General features: G+C 37.7%; 2 protein-coding genes and 1 pseudogene across 2 annotated transcripts in view; 2 read left to right on the forward strand and 1 right to left on the reverse strand.

Annotated features, from left to right (window-relative positions):
• The first annotated feature begins 2,091 nt into the window (after positions 1 to 2,091).
• Positions 2,092 to 2,798, forward strand: LOC138002521 (uncharacterized; annotated as a pseudogene).
• Positions 2,799 to 4,878: 2,080 nt separating this feature from the next.
• Positions 4,879 to 9,630, reverse strand: LOC138003835 (cytochrome b-c1 complex subunit 7-like). Its single transcript, XM_068850099.1, has 3 exons — positions 9,491 to 9,630; positions 8,842 to 9,011; positions 4,879 to 5,182 (listed from the first exon to the last, which is right to left on the reverse strand). Exons 1-3 carry the CDS (start codon positions 9,594 to 9,596, stop codon positions 5,105 to 5,107), a joined length of 354 nt encoding a protein of 117 aa, XP_068706200.1. The 5' UTR covers positions 9,597 to 9,630; the 3' UTR covers positions 4,879 to 5,104.
• A 94-nt stretch (positions 9,631 to 9,724) lies between these two features.
• Positions 9,725 to 15,980, forward strand: part of LOC138003834 (tetratricopeptide repeat protein 39C-like) — a 34,318-nt gene continuing 28,062 nt past the window's right edge. Inside the window, exons 1-3 of the mRNA XM_068850098.1 lie at positions 9,725 to 10,007; positions 12,092 to 12,140; positions 13,761 to 13,953. Coding sequence (XP_068706199.1) covers positions 9,853 to 10,007; positions 12,092 to 12,140; positions 13,761 to 13,953 — 397 coding nt within the window. The 5' untranslated portion in view covers positions 9,725 to 9,852. The remainder of the gene's footprint in view (positions 10,008 to 12,091; positions 12,141 to 13,760; positions 13,954 to 15,980) is intronic.

Raw genomic sequence — 15,980 nt, forward strand, 5'->3', positions numbered from 1 at the left:
TTGAAATAAACATCGCAATGCACACAATAAATTTAGTCGCATATTTTCCTCTTCATCGAATTCTCTAGGCTCGATATCCGCCGCTCACTCGAGTTCGGGTATCCTCCCCGAGAAGAGACGGCTGGACGCGTGAGCGATAAGTTGTGTCTGTGAGGTAAATTCAAATATAATTTATGCGAAGGTAATATTTGCAGGGAAATAGCATTAGACATCCCAAAACACTGATTTTAACAAAAAATAATTACATAACGATGCCTAAAGCGTCTGTGCGAAGTTTCTAGACGATACGAGCTTGAGTTTGTGATTAAATGATCAATGTGAGTTTAAATTCAACCGGCGAATCATCAACAAAATCTTCGGCCGCTTCAGCTCTCGATCGACCTCATCGGCCCCCTCGTTTTGCCACTAATAATCTCAGCAGTAATTTCAATTGATCTTGAGTAATTGTACTTTCTCTTACATTAGCGAAGTCTGAAGAGAAAATTGCAATAGCAACGGGATTTGAAAGCCATTTTTTGACCTTGGCGCCAACTGGAAAATCAGTGAAGTTTCCGAACTCAGGCGATAGAAAACGACACAATCCCGTTTCTCCAGCTTTTCAAACACTTTTCGTTGTTAAAATCTTGGATGTTTCCTACCTTAAAAGCACTGTAAACCTCGAACCGGCCGGGTCAAAGAATAATAACTGTATATAAGGACAAAATATGTTTATTTGTTTGAAAAAAGGAGAAATTATTTCGAGCCTCCTTAAATAACGCACTTGGAATTCATAGAATTGTCGTGTTATCTTTTTAATAAGGAAAAACAAAAAAGCAAAGTAAGACTTAAGCTTCAGTTAAAGTTGTTGAAAGCACGCGCTGCATGGCTTTTTCGTAAAGCTTTGCTTTTTTTTTTATTTGATAGTTTGAATGTGCGGCGCTTCCACAAAGGATGTGCCACTTTTTGAAGTAACACCTCTTGGCTGGATGACGCGCTCTTAGAAGTTTACTTGACTACAAGGCTTCAGGTTGACTTGAGGTTCCATAGATAGAGATGTAAATTTGCGTGTCATCAGCATAAAGATGAAAGTTCATGACATGATTACGTAAAATATCAGCAAGAGGGGCTGTATATATAAAGAAGAAAGAGAATGGGTCCAAGGACGGAACCTTGTGGAACTCCAAATGGTAGATCCCGCTGTGATGAAATACAACCGTTTACACTGACAAACTGTTTCTGTCTGATAAGTACGATCTAAACCACTCAAGTGCTCCATTTTTGATGCCAAGTCTTCCGGACAGTTTATTGAGTAAAATTCTTTGGCGAGTCCACTGTGTCAAACGCGGCCGACAAGTCTAAGAGCAGGAGTATGACTGATTGCTGATTATCCATTGCTAAAAGGAAATCATTGTGTACTCTGACAAGAGCCGTTTCTGTGTTGTGTCTTTCCTTCTCTGCTGCTGACTCATGATCAAAAAGTTCGTTTAGATTAGACAATAGCAATGACCATCTGCTCAATTCCCTGCTTTCGATAATTTGTTGTTTTTGTTGTTGTTGTTACGAATGTATTCCGACGAAAGACTTACTATGCCGTAAACATGAATGGTAGAAGGAATCATTTTGAAAGTTTACCAAATTGCCCTTGTCGCTTCGCGATACGGGCAATTTTTGTGAAAACTTTGAAAATACGCGTGAAATTAATCCTTAATCGCCCTTGGGCCCATGTGATTACATATACTAATCAAAAGAACGATTATTTTCAGGGGGGTTCAAATCCGCTGATTTGTGCCGGGGGGGGGGGGGGGGGTCTAAATCCGCGGGGGGGTCCAAATCCGCTGTGACAACGAAACGGAGCCACCGTAAGAACATTATTACTGGACTACCGTAACGCGTTTGATTTAATAGACCATAGTATACTCGTTAGAAAGTTGCGTAACCAGTGTAAATTACCAAGGTAGCATCATCAACTGGATTACAGATTTTTTTACATGTTACGAGATCTCAGCGGATTACAATGGCATCAGAGTATTTTTCTGAATGGTGCCCACTCCCCGCTGGTGTACCACAGGAAACCAAACTAGTCCTGTGGTTGTTCGTCCAAATGATTAACACGCACAGCAACGGAAATATGGGGATAACATTACGGTGTCAGAGGTAGTTGCAAAGTGCGGGGTAAGTCACGCGCAAGCAATAGCGAACAGAGTAATAGAGTTGTCTCGCGAGAACAGGGCTCAACTGAAAAAGAGCAGAGAGTCTTTGATCCTGTCATCGTAGAAGGAAGGAGATAGAGCTAATTAGTTACTAGTACAAAACTTCTAGGCCTTACAATAGCGAACGATCTAACATGGAATGACCATGTAACTGTGATAACCAAAAAGGCTAGTAAGAGACTCTATTTCCTGACTCAGTTAAAAAGAGCGGGAGTTCCGAAACAAGATCTAGCCTGACTGTTTTATGTATCGTGCGTGAGGTCTGTTATATATAGATTACGCAGCACCTGTCTTTTTCAACGGTCTCCCCCACTAATTAAAAAACGAGCTGGCACAGCTCGAGAAAAGAGCAATGTCAATGATAACCTCAGGAAAGTGAAACTTGGCAATAGAGGTGGGGGTAACAACCCATTTTAGGGCTTCATTACGTACTATGTAGCAAGCTTTTTGATAAAATTGTCAGTGATCCAAATCATAAACTGAAAGCGCTCCTTCCACCACCCTATGACAACTCGCGCTAAAATCTAAAGACGACAGCGCCATTTTAATATGCCAAGGCTTTGTACATACAGAACAAGTAATACTTTTATATATGCAATGTCGAAATAGTCTGGGCTGTAGTTTTATCCCACTTATATTCAAATTTTATATTTCAACACAAATAAATAATATAGAATTTTTAATATTATTCTAATAATAAGTTTTTGACTTATTATTTAGGATTTATTAGTAATTTTTAAGTATTGTAAAATATTTGGAAATAATTGCGTAATTCAGCCTTTGGCTGCGATGCAATTTTCAGTCCTTCCTTAGTGTGCACAATTGCAAGACATGCATGACATGCAGGAAAACGTCCGTCAGGTATAGGGGCTTGGTTACTAGTTCTGAAAACTAGTAACCAAGCCCCTATATTTCGACCGCGCGCCATTTTCATCAGAAGAGCCTGCTTGCGGGCTAGTTTTGTTATCTTTGAACTGAATTTATTACCAAAGCTTAAAAAAGTAAAAGACCTCAAAACAGGACAGGACATTACAAAATAATTCAACGTGTGAGCCAAAGGGCCACTGCTGGCACGACTTCTGGGTGACCCTCAAATGGTCTACATGACCACCAACTTGAAAAAAATTTAACTGGAACTCCGCAGTTCAATACCACTCAACTCAGTGCCTTCTGTTATTGTGTAACTCGTACCACAGACAACCCAGTTTACACTCATTGAGCGTCTAGTTGTTAATAAGTGAATCGCAGCTGTGGGAGGGTATAAGTTAGCTGGACCCTCTCTGCAGGCTTTGATCCGAAACCTTCGAACACTTGAACAGGATGTGCTGCCTTCATAATGGCATCTGCAAACTGTTCGACATTCTGATCTTCTCAGATAAACAGTGCTTAATAATAAAATCTTTGGGCACCCTTAATATTGACAGTAGCTGTTTCAGTAACCTTGCCTTCAAAGCCAAGCTGATGTTAATAACCAGAATTAGCATCACCCCCAGTCATTCTTGGAACGCATTGGGGAGTGAGATTGCCTAATAATATTGGCATCCTCGTCTCAAAGGGGTCACCTCGCAGCTCTTACAAGCTCTCACCTGATTGGAGACCACCCTTGAGGTTTAACAAAAGAACAAATAACAGAAACAATGGACCCTAGGCCTAAAACAAAAGGGCCATTGTTTCTGTTACCCTAGGCCTAAAACAAAAGGGCCATTGTTTCTGTTATTTGTTCTTTTGTTAAACTTCAAGGGTGGTCTCCAATCAGGTGAGACCTTGTAGGAGCTGCGAGGCTACCGTCTCAAAGAGGCAATAGTTAGTGCTGGGGATTTGGGCAGGATCTTGTATGACTGTGTAGCCCGATCCTGGAGTGGCAGTCTCTGTTGCATGTGGCACAGACGTGCCTTGTGGAAACGCGCAGAGGCTGCGTGTTCTTTCCTCATCGCTCTCTTACATGTAGCCTGGACTATGCCAAAAGCCCTCAAAACGTGTTCACTGAAATCCATGTAAAAGATTGTTTTTTCATTAAGAATGATTTCATCACCTGTATAGAGTACATTTAGAGCCCATTTGCAACTCAAAATATATTATATATGCTTGCCAATTTACGTTAAAATCTTCGTGTCTGGCTTTCAAATTGAACATAAATGAACCCTTAAAAATGTCTTAACCCATTCACTCCACAGGCACCCCAGGATGCCCCCAGTTGACGAGTAAAATCGTCAGGGGTAAGACAGAGTAAAATCTGTCAAGTCGATATGTTAAATTGTGGCTACTATAGGAGGGACAGGGATAAACGTTTTACAGCAACTCTGGAACACAACCTTCCCTCCCTGTTAAAAGTCAATTATCCACTATTTTTGCTTACTTGAAGGCACATTTTAAGAGATATTTTGGTAATCTTTTCCTCTCTACTGTTTTGTGTTCTTGGGGAAGACGCTTTACTCTCACGGTGCCTCTCTCCAACCAGGTGTATAAATGGGTACCGGCGAATTTAATGCTGGGGGTAACCCTGCGATGGACTGGCATCCCATCAAGGGATGCTACAGAAACCGGAGATAAGCGCCGGCCTGATGGGCCTTCTAGGGTTGTACCTTTCCTCTCTATACATGTACGAAAGTATAAAACTTGTACTGAATTTTAAGTAGGTAAGCAAGTTCCCACTGCATGTTCACAAAATAGTAAAAAAAGACCAGACAAATTATCCAAGACTCCTTTATTTCAACATAAAAAACTAAAGCTTGCAAATCCGTCTTGACAAAACTGAGGTAGCACACCAGTAAACAAAAGCTCCCTTGAAATTATTTACCAAAAATGCCAAAATGCCAGTTTATTGAAGTTGCCATTGCAGATTGTGAGATTTCAGTAATTAAGAACATTTACAAGAAGATAATATTATGAAGAAAGAAGGCTAAATTTATTCCAGTTCACTGATGGTCCCACTTCTCCCGCTCAAGTCTCTCTTTCTTGACAAGATCAACATAAGGAAACAGGTAACTTACATCCTGGTGAGAGATAAAAGAAATTATGCAAGTCTGGGAGACCGAGAGATTATCATATTAATTTATGGGCACCTTTTTTCTGGGAGACTGGGGTGGTTTAGGGATCTCCACTGTTCCTCATGGTTGGTTTTAGCTTAGAATAGATCGTTTTCACGAGAGCGAGGTGAAATTTCATTATTTGTAAATAATGAATTGATGCACTAAGTTTTCTTTATTATTTACAAATAATGCATTTACAGCCTGTTTGGGTAACTTTATGATATGCAAATACTTGTTTTGTAAGGGACAGCCTGGTTTATAAATAAAAGAAGTTGTTTGATGAATTAATTATATAAAATTGCATACGTGTTTGGTATGATATACATATCAGGTTTACTAAAAAGTAATGAATTACATATCAATCAGTGAGTACCGGTACTTGTTCATTATTTATAAATAATTTCTTTGGATTTTCCAATTATTTGTAAATAACCAAAAACAGGTACGCACTAAGGCTAAATAATAAATTTACAAACGCTGCCCCACAAAAGACATGCAAGTTCTGGCAAGCAATTTCTACAATATGGTCAATGCTGAGAAAATTTGTTTCACCTCAACAAACTTCTCCACTTTATTTATTCTCCAAAAATGTCCCAAATATATTGTGTTGTTTTGGAACCCAAAAACTCACTTTTTTACTTACTTTCAAAAGTGGTCACAGTTTGATCCATGACTGTACAATATAGGGGAATGAGTTCAACATTGGGCTGATGCCACAAATTACTTTGAATCCCTGTTTTTCAACAACTATCATCATGCACAGCAGTCTGCAACATCAACCCAGTATTAAAAACATTCCTCTTACATGTACTTGCACAGTTGTAAATAAAATTTCAACTACCGTATTTACCCGTGTATAAGTCGATCCCATGTATAAGTCGACCCCCCATTTTTGATGGCATAAAAAGCAATTTCTTAATTTCTTTGCTAAATGTTCATGGGATACTAATCTTGGTAATCAAGATTAAAAGGCTTTAGAGGATAAGCACAACATCACAGAAGCAGGAGTCAATCTTTGAAAATAACTTCAAAAACGATGCCAAATGTGCAAGGTTTAATTGGTCCTTGACTTACAATTTCTCACATGGCAAGCGAAACAAAACTCATAAACCAAACAATACAAAGTTTGTAAAAGCATTTAAATCATCCAGGTTTGTATAAAGAATAAAAAACAATCATTACCAACCAGCATTTTCAGGCAACACGAGTGACGATCATGATTGCACGCAAACACGAGGTATTGCGCCAGGTTACTAAGCCGTTGAGGGATCGCGTTTTACTTGAAGAAACAAGAATGTTTTTTAGAGCTTTCCGCCTTTGGAAAACGAAAATTTCCAGTGTCTATTTCATATTTGTGCTTGTGAGTATCTTCAACATTTAAAGTAAAACAAATCCTTTTTCATTTCAACTGGAATTGCTTAATTACATTCATTTTGAAGTCTTTCGTTATTCATTTTGAAGTCTTTCGTCCACTGCGTTCGTTATGCCCAAAGACCACATTATGATGTTAATTTTGAATAAATTATTTAGCTAGAACTTGGCTCGAAATCTTTGACCCATGCATAAGTCGAGGGCGATTTTTGGAGCTTCTTTTGAGGCCATAAAAGGTCGACTTTTACACGGGTGAATACGGTACATGTAGTTTTTCCATGTCTTAGGAGCCTCAGTAACGTCGAAGGAGAGGCTTTAGCGAACTAAAAAATTAGTGTTAGACAAGTGCAGAGATTGTTGTTGAGCGATGATAATAATAATAATAATAATAATAATAATATTGTTAATAATAATAATAATAATAATGTTAATAATAATAATAATAATAATAATAATAATGATAATAATAATAATAATAATCAAGGCTGTGCTCTAAGGAAAATTTTGGGGAGCCCTTCGGGCTTCCAAGCATTTCAGCTGGGATGCCCAGCCCTCCATGTTGGTCGCCCGATTTAATTAATTACATAATTAATTATCTGAGATCAACAACGCAGCCAGATCTTTATCCATCTCTCTCTCAGCAAAACATTGCTGCTACTGCTCTGGTGATTGTCGAACTTGTTAGTGCAAGAAAAACCCGCAACCTGTCAAATTTTTCATGCCATACTTGAGAAAGACAACAAAAGTGGCAATGCCACCGATGTTTTTCAGGTTTAAAAGAGAAAAAGTAAAGATTATGGCAGGTTTATGTAAAGACGTTTGGGTCTAATTTGGGTAAACCTTTTTACTGGTTAGTTGGGTTGAAAATAAATTTTCAAAACATGAATCAATGCCGCTTGATTCCCGTGGAGCTTTTGTGAAAACTGCCGTGAAACCAGGCTGTGAAACCAGACCATGAAACCACCACGGCCAGAAAGATATAAAATTTTTTTTGAGCAACTCATCTTGATCTGGACGAAAATAATTGCTACAGGACAAAACTTAAGTATTTTTTCCTTATATTATCAGTAAAATGTTTCGTGAAATGAGCTTTTTGTGGATTTGGTCGAAGCACCAGCCACAGCATTATTTGTTTAGGGTACACAATGATTTGTCACAACACCAAAGACAACACGGGATTGCTCTGTTTCTAAAACAACAACAAATGACATGATATCTTTCTCTTTTTGTATTGCGTTATTTCATATACAGGGAAAAAACAACCATAACCTAAATGTATATTAGCCAAGGAGGCGTAAAAAGAGGTTTCGTAAACTGTAAACACCAGCATATTAAAATTCTTAGCCGCCTTATCTACTAGAAATACAATTAGCCAGAGTGCTCGGCCGGGCGACCGGGTAATTTTTCTCACTCGCCCGAAGCCAAATGTTAGTCACCGCAGGTGACCGGGCACCGTTAGAGCACAGCCTTGATAATAATAATAATAATGATGATGATAATAATAATAATAATAATAATAATAATGGCTTGTTTCAGCATTTCCACTAGGTGGTTCTTCATATGCTTAAAAATAACTTTGTAAAAAATACAAATAAAGTTAAAGATGTAAAAAGAGGTAAAATAAGTATGCCTATTTATTGTACAATGTGAATAAAACCACATTAATTAATTAATTTAACCCTTTGATGCCTGAACCAGCCAAAACTGGCCAGACTTAGTATTTTACCCTTTCTAATGCCAGATGATTCTACTCCTCAATGGGGAACCCCCAGGAGTCAATGGGTAAAGCTGAAAGGTTATCTTTGACCTTTTTCATTAAATGCTTAAAAGTCATATCAGAGAACTGATTAAAATCAATACAGTTCCTTACACATTCAGGTAAAATATTAAAGCTCTTAGCAGCTTGATCTTGATACTGTATATGTAGATGTGGGTGATACAAGTGGGATTTCAAGCTGCATAGCTGTACTGGATTTCAGAGTTTGATTGTGCTTAAATTGCTTCAGTCGCAAGTAACTTGGCCATTCATAAGAAAAAATCGCCTTGCGATGCAGTGATTTCCTATACTAACACACAGGTATACATGAAACAAAATGCTAATTTTGGATTTTGTACAAATATGAAGGTCATGAACACATCCAGCGATTAATCCTCACTGAGAGACGGCTGAATCTGGCAATTGAATGACAGTACCAAATATGTACAGTACATTAACAGGTAGTTACTGTCAAGATGTTTTTTTTTTCAGATACCTCTTGTGGTTTTGTCCACTGATCCTCCGGAAGAATGATATGCTTCATTGTTAAGTCACATGCCCTCTTCAACCGAAACAGTCTCAGATCTTGCACCTCAGGAGGCAGGCGTTTGATAGCCTCAGCCACATCTGGATGGTCATCCATTATCAAATCTTCCGCAAAAAGACCTAGAGAAAATTTCACCATACAATTTATGAGTCTCTTTGCACACATATGCAATGCTACCGCAAGCTAAATTAGTTTGGTGCTCTAACCACTTCCCCAGAATTAATAGACGTAAGAGTGTTGAACAAAAACCGGATAGACAGTAATAAATGGATAACGTCTACATGTATATGACACAGAAATGAAAAATACAATCAATCAATTACATAACGTCTTTATAATAATAATAATAATAATAATAATAATAATAATTTTGTTTTGGTTAATATCGGGCAATAAGTATTCTATGAAACTGACCTTAATACTGACAAAACTTCTAAGGCCAAATAGTGGTTCAAGGAAGAGATTCAAAAGTTAGAATTCGAGCAATATAATAAAAAGGAGCTCTAATATTCCTGTCGGCTTACAAGCTTATACAAAGTCACATGTTTAAGGACGAAGCTCTCTTGTTTCCTTCAAATAAGAAAAAGGAATACCTTACCAAGTTGTCTATAACCACAAGCATAGATATACCAGTTCATAAAGGCAGATTTAACCTTCTGAAAGAAGGATAACTGCCTTATGACTTTTGGCCCGACGGACGCCATGTTTGATTTTGTTCACTCAGAAAATCCATAATAGTTTTTCTCTTCGCTGTTTGTCCGGAAGAGGCCCGGAATTCTTCGGAAAGCGTCCAAGCGTATCGGCTGACCAATCATAGAACGCCTTGCACTTGTTAGCTGCTTGTAGAGCAAACTTGTGCAGAATAAGAAAACATGGCGCAAGATTTGCGTGGATTGTAGCACACATTCTTGATCAAGCTTGCATGAAGTTACCGAATTCTGCTGGACCTTTGGTGCCCTTATGAATCCGAACAGGAATGAATGTAAAGAGCTCAAAGAACGAGGCTCCAAGTCGTCGGCCGGGTTTTGGGAATATCATGGTCTAGCAAGGGATGGGATAAATTTGCTTTTAAACAATGGGTTCGAGGAATCGCAAAAGCTTTTCCGGACTCACAGGTTTGTTTTCCAGCTGGCTGCCTGAATTAATCGCCTTTTTTGGGGATTTGAGACACTTGTTTCAGCGTAATCTTAAGTTGCGTAATGTGCACACAGGAGCACTTAATTTAAGTCAACAATCTTTGGGTATAAAATATATGTGATCTTATTGATGAGGACATATTTTGCGTCTGTTTCCATTTTCCTCTTTGAAAATAATATGTCATTTTAATTTATGTACAAAACTTAATCATAATTTTATCGTGTACGATGAGGTATAGATGTAATTTAAAGATTCTGAACTCTGGGTTACACTTAAGTGAGTAGAATTATACCTCAACACATGATTTTCTTGTGACTCTAAAAGCCAGAATTTGCAGAAAAAGGACAAAACCATGCTTACTTAGAAATTAAGAATCGAGAGACAAAACACTAGAACAGCGGGTAAGTTTATATCTTTTGTTTGCAACCTTATATACATGTGTAGAGATGGAGCAAGTATGAACAAATTTCCAAGTTCCCCATAAAAAATTGATGACATAAACCAACGCTTTTCAAAGGAGATTAAAAAAGATCACAAATTTCTGTTTTGAAAATCGTTGAACTCTTAAAACCAAACACATATCAAATATCTTCATTCACTTGCTTCTATGAATCTTGAAAAATAATATGAAGTACAGTTTTCATAATAATTGACAAGTTCATATCAAACCCAGACTTGCAAATTAAGTGATGAAGTCATGAGAAAAGGTGTTTAATTAAATCCTTCCAGATGCAATTTTTTTTACAAGTATTTACACTTAACTGACTGTTTTTGTAATTAGATGAGCTCATAATCCCCTGTAGAATTTATCTGAGAACATTCCCTTAACAGATAAGAAAATTAACTTCAGAAAAAAGCATTAGTCTTATTTTTATTTAAATCTAAAAGAAATTATCATTCCCTTTATTTTGTTTAGTAGTCTGTCATTAGAACAATTAAATTAGCTGACATTAATTGACTAATTATTTGTCTCTCTATGATGTCTTCAAGCACCAGCATCCTTCTTATTTCACATGCAAAAACACACAGTTTGCTGAATGAAATTCAATCAAGCGTAAACACAAAGATGCACTATGAGAAATGGGTTGCTTCGCGCTCTTGTAATGTAGTTGTGTCATGTGACCTTGTGTATGCATAAATTATATATGTTGTAGTGAAAAAATTGGTTAAAAATTTTTGACACTATTTTGTTTTTTACTTTCCTTTGTCTTACAGACATCATCATAATGTAAAACAAAGGAAGGTAAAAAAACAAACTACGATCCTGGTCAAAAGTTGTAGGGAAGGTTGCGTGCATCACTTCTCTTCACACCTAATTTGATTTTTCTAACTATTGGCTGTACTATTTTTGAAATGCCATGCTTAACTGAAAAAGTAGCCTTTGTTGTTTCAGCAAATGTTTCCTAGCAAAGTCTATCATGTATTTATGGCAAATTTTGCATATCTAACAACAGCAAATGGAGATATGGTATGGCTCACTAGGAATTATTCTGACTTATTCATTTCGTAAACATCCCACATTATCATTTACGAGATTACCGAAAAGAAATATATAGACCTTATTTGAGCCTGATTTTAGCAATAACTTGAACAAAACACATCGAAATCAGAATGTGTTGCCACTTCTTCAAGTCTTTTGGTTAAAGGAATGAAACCACGTTTAGAAAATCGCGTGTTTAGCACTTCGACCTTTTTCAGACAATACTGGTCAAAAGTTGTTGGGAAGGTTGTGTGCATCACTTCATTTCACACCTAATTTGATTATTCTAACTATTGGCTGTACTATTTGGGAAATGCCATGCTCTTGTGGCCCCCCTCCCCCATATTCAATGTTGGAAGAAAAGTCACCATTTTGTTTGGTGGAAAACCCAACATTGATAAGGGGGAGGGGGGTTATCTCTAAAGTGATGCTACCTTCCCAACACTTTTGTCTGAATTGTAGTTAGTTTGTTTTCTTAGTTTGATATCAGTGACAAACACAGCATGTTGTCTATTGAACAAGTGAACCATTTGAGAAACACACAGACGACCTTTGAATACTCATTGAACTGTTTTATCTTAGTGATGGCAGTCCACTCATGAGTGCTGGTTCAGGAATGGTGGACTTTGTGGTAAGTGTTGACTTAATATTTTCTTTGATCTTCAGATGCAATGATGATCATCATCATCATTATGATTAGTTAACCCATTCACTACTCAGGAGTCCTAGGACGTCCCCAGCTTAAGCTTAGGACTGTGGCCGACATTAATCCCTAACTTTCTGAAAGATCGTTAACAGAGGGTGTGCGTTGATAACATCACAGCTCCTTTCTTGCCTATCAATCGTGGTGTGCCCCTGAGGGCACTGTTCTGGGGCCCGTACTTTTTACTATTATGGTTAATGATATACATGTACATTTAATTCCCACTTCCAAAAATATCTTGACGACTGATGTCACGTGTAGCATACATGTTGGGCCTAATGTTGATGACTTATGTATAATGCCTCTAGGGAGGTAGAAAATATTAAAGCCTGGGCAGTGAAGAATTTAATGAAACTCAATTTAAGTAAAACCAAACAAGTCAATTTATTGATTGGTTCACATTTGAAACTAAGCGTCAGCGTTCATGTGTAGTATCATGTGACTTTTTGTGTAAACAAACCGCGAAAGTTCGGACATTCAAGCAGATCGGATATATAACACAAGTGAGATGGTGAGGCAAGCGGATGCAAAATTTGGGGGGCGGGAGGGAGAAAACAAAGTGTATTATGGTACATTAAAAAATGGAGAATGGCTTGTACCAACTGTAGAGTACTAACAGCCACAAAGGCAAATAAAACCGAACGCTTTATTCGTTCAACTGCTCTGCTCGACACCAAGTCAACTCTCTCACTCGACGCCCGCTCACACTGTTCAGTTCCCGTATGTCTTGCACGTACAACCGCTTTGCACTCTTGCTCATACAACCGCTGTACACTACACCAACTTTGTGACATTTTTAGCCCTATCAATTTTTCTTGAGAAGACTCTCTTGCACTTTGAAGTGGTTATGAACCCCATTCCTCACATTTCCATTGCTTTGTCTTGCCATGCTTTCAATGTACTGAAAGCCAACAACATCCAAACTTCTTCCATCAAAATGTTTACTTCAGTGTTAGAAGCTCTTGTAGTTTATTCTGTACTAGTTCTCATCTGGCAGATTAGTGTCTTCAGATGCAAGGACACTGATCTATGACTATGTGTGTTCAACTTTTTTTGGAAGGGATATTTTTACTTTCTCAATTAACAAATCCTTTTCATGAAGGGCTTCACTGTAGCTACACTCTCATAATTATGCATGGACACACTCCAATTTTCAGAGATTCCACGTGTTAAACCATCAGTAAATAAGCGACAATCACGAGACTCTCCCAGAGGGGGTCCTTGTTCCCTTTAAATATTTGCTTGGGTTCCCTTGTTTCTCAAATTACTTCCAACTCGTTCCCAGCTTATTGATCTCTAAAATCATTTTAAATTGTTTATGCTCCCTTTTTCCCTAAATTATTTTGACATTGTTTCCCAGTTCCAATTAGCCATAAGCAATAATAAGCAAAAGAAAATTTTGACACCAAAAAGTGGAAAACAAGAAACAGAAGTTTATGCTTATCCTGGATTAAGTTAATTGGCTTTCAAACAACTGGGCCCAGGTGTTCAGCTTTGTCAAGTCTCTGAATTGTCAGGCAATTTCGCTCTCTCTGTTTCTCTACCCAGCAAGCCATCCTTACGTTTGAAGATGATCAATTGGACAGAGCTCTTGAAAATCTAAAAAGAGCACAGAAAGTGTGCTATGTGGAGAACGCAGCAAAGAAGGGTCCACAAGTGGGGCAGGATGAGCAGCTTATGAGGCAGATTTTGTATGCAGATTGTGAACTTTACATGGCCTTGCTTACCTTCCTCAAACAAGGTATGGCATAACGTAACTAAATAATGTCAGTAGTAGAGTGGCTGCCCAATCAAACCATTGAGTCAGTGAAGCATTAATTTCACTACTTTCCCAAGGGACAATTCCACTTACAATGTGTGTAGTGTAATGACTTAGGACTGCATTCAGTCCGAGTCAATGTTTACCCATTTTACCATGCATGTATTTAACTATTATCCTGCGAAAGCGTGCGGAATATTGACTGATACTTAGCAAACGAGGCCTTACTAAGGCTGAGCTGGCTAAATTTTCAGGTGATATTCCGCAAGATTAATTAAGCAGGATAATTGTTTTATTATTCAACACATTGATGACAAAGCACAATTTTTGATGTTTATTGGACAAAAAACCTGGAAAAACTACCATTAATTTTTTCTCCGCAACACTTAAGATAACGTATATCACAGGATATTGAGTAAGCGCGGCGAATATTGAGTGAGCTATGACCATATTTGGACATTGTCACAATGTGTTGAATAATAATAATTATTTTTATCTATTTATCATTCTGGGCTTCTGATAGGATGCAGAAAAAATTTAAAGATCATATGTTGCCTATTTTAGGAGCCTTTTTTGTACTTTTTACTAGTCATTGGTACTAATAAAGTACTAACCCATATGCCCAGTTAACTACCCGTATCAATGGCCTGTATAGCTAACAGCGTAACAAAAGATAAGTGTACCGGTGGCTACCTTCTGGCCTATTACCGTAATCGCCATTCGATCACATGAACCGAAGATTAACCGAAGATTCTGCACGTACTAACGTGATTACGTACATGTACTAAGCGTACGAACAACCGATGGGCAATCGCACTAACACGCATGACCTATCTTATTCAGTCCCTCGGCACTTTAGTACGCTAGTACGAATTATTGACGTGCACGACCTACCTTATTCAGTCCCTTGATCCGCACTTTAGTGTGCTAGTATGAACTATGCTGGACATGCACGAGCTATCTTATTCAGTCCCTCAGAACTTTAGTATGCTAGAAGGAAGTATGGACATTTACGTGGGATTCTTGTACATGTCGTTGATATGTTAGAACCAAAGTACCCGCATAGTCAAGGTAATGCCAACTGAAGGTAACTTAAAGTTTGTGCTCTTGCCCTATAAAAAGATGTCAATGCTAACAATCGAGAAAGAATTGAGCAAATGCATAGATAAGCGGCCGATGATACAAAAAAATGATGCGACAATCGATGTCATATTTGTAACTCCAATTTATGTCTTGAGCGTATTTCAAGCTAACAGTATTTTTCTTATAAGTACTAAAATCATCCGTACTAACTTAAAGATAAAATAATTTCAGAAAACGACATCCTATTTTAGGCATGGTGTATTAAAGATTGTGCAGAAATTTTTGGCCATATTATGCGTTAACATGCGTTGATTATGCGGAAATTACACTGGATTACACCGAAATTTAAGCAATTTATAGAACTAATCATTAGGCCCGTCCAGTGTATTTAGTGAACATGCTTATGGTAAATCAGGACTTGAAAACGCGACCAATACAGTCACATAATTTGCGACTGAATTTTTTTCCGTTTGTGATTAATTAATTTAAGATATCTGGAGGAGTGGCCAATTTGCGACCAGCTTTCACCATTAAAATAAAAGGGTTAGCAAATATTGGCATTTTGCTGAAACTTTTGCTAAAATAAATAAAGCGATAAAAAAAAAAAAATTTTTATTTCTCATCATGAATTTTGTTTCAATGTGGAGATATGGAGCGAAATATATTGTAATGTGGTTGAACCACGATCCATTCCCTCGATCGTTCACCATTTTCAGTGGTTTTTTTACACATACATATTGTGGGCTCCTATTTTGTTTTGTACAATTTCATGGCAATGATTGTCCCTACTTTTACAAATGATGAAAATTAATTTGCGATAGTCACTATAACTTGGGACTAAATGTTCATATCTTGTGGTTTAAGGAGGCTCGAAAGGGATATAAGCTGCATATGCGTGTACATGTAATCTACACACGCCATAACTT

This window comes from Montipora foliosa, chromosome 5 (genome assembly GCF_036669935.1).
Source record: "Montipora foliosa isolate CH-2021 chromosome 5, ASM3666993v2, whole genome shotgun sequence".
Lineage (NCBI taxonomy): Eukaryota > Metazoa > Cnidaria > Anthozoa > Scleractinia > Acroporidae > Montipora > Montipora foliosa.

What these genes read in the sequence shown, in the direction of transcription:
- LOC138003835 (XM_068850099.1), bottom strand. Translation starts at nt 9,596, where the DNA reads ATGGCGTCCGTCGGGCCAAAAGTCATAAGGCAGTTATCCTTCTTTCAG. An exon ending in TTGTGGTTATAGACAACTTG is followed by an intron (nt 9,012 to 9,490) that starts GTAAGGTATTCC and finishes AATTTTCTCTAG; the next exon opens with GTCTTTTTGCGGAAGATTTG. An exon ending in AGTGGACAAAACCACAAGAG is followed by an intron (nt 5,183 to 8,841) that starts GTATCTGAAAAA and finishes ATCTCTCACCAG; the next exon opens with GATGTAAGTTACCTGTTTCC.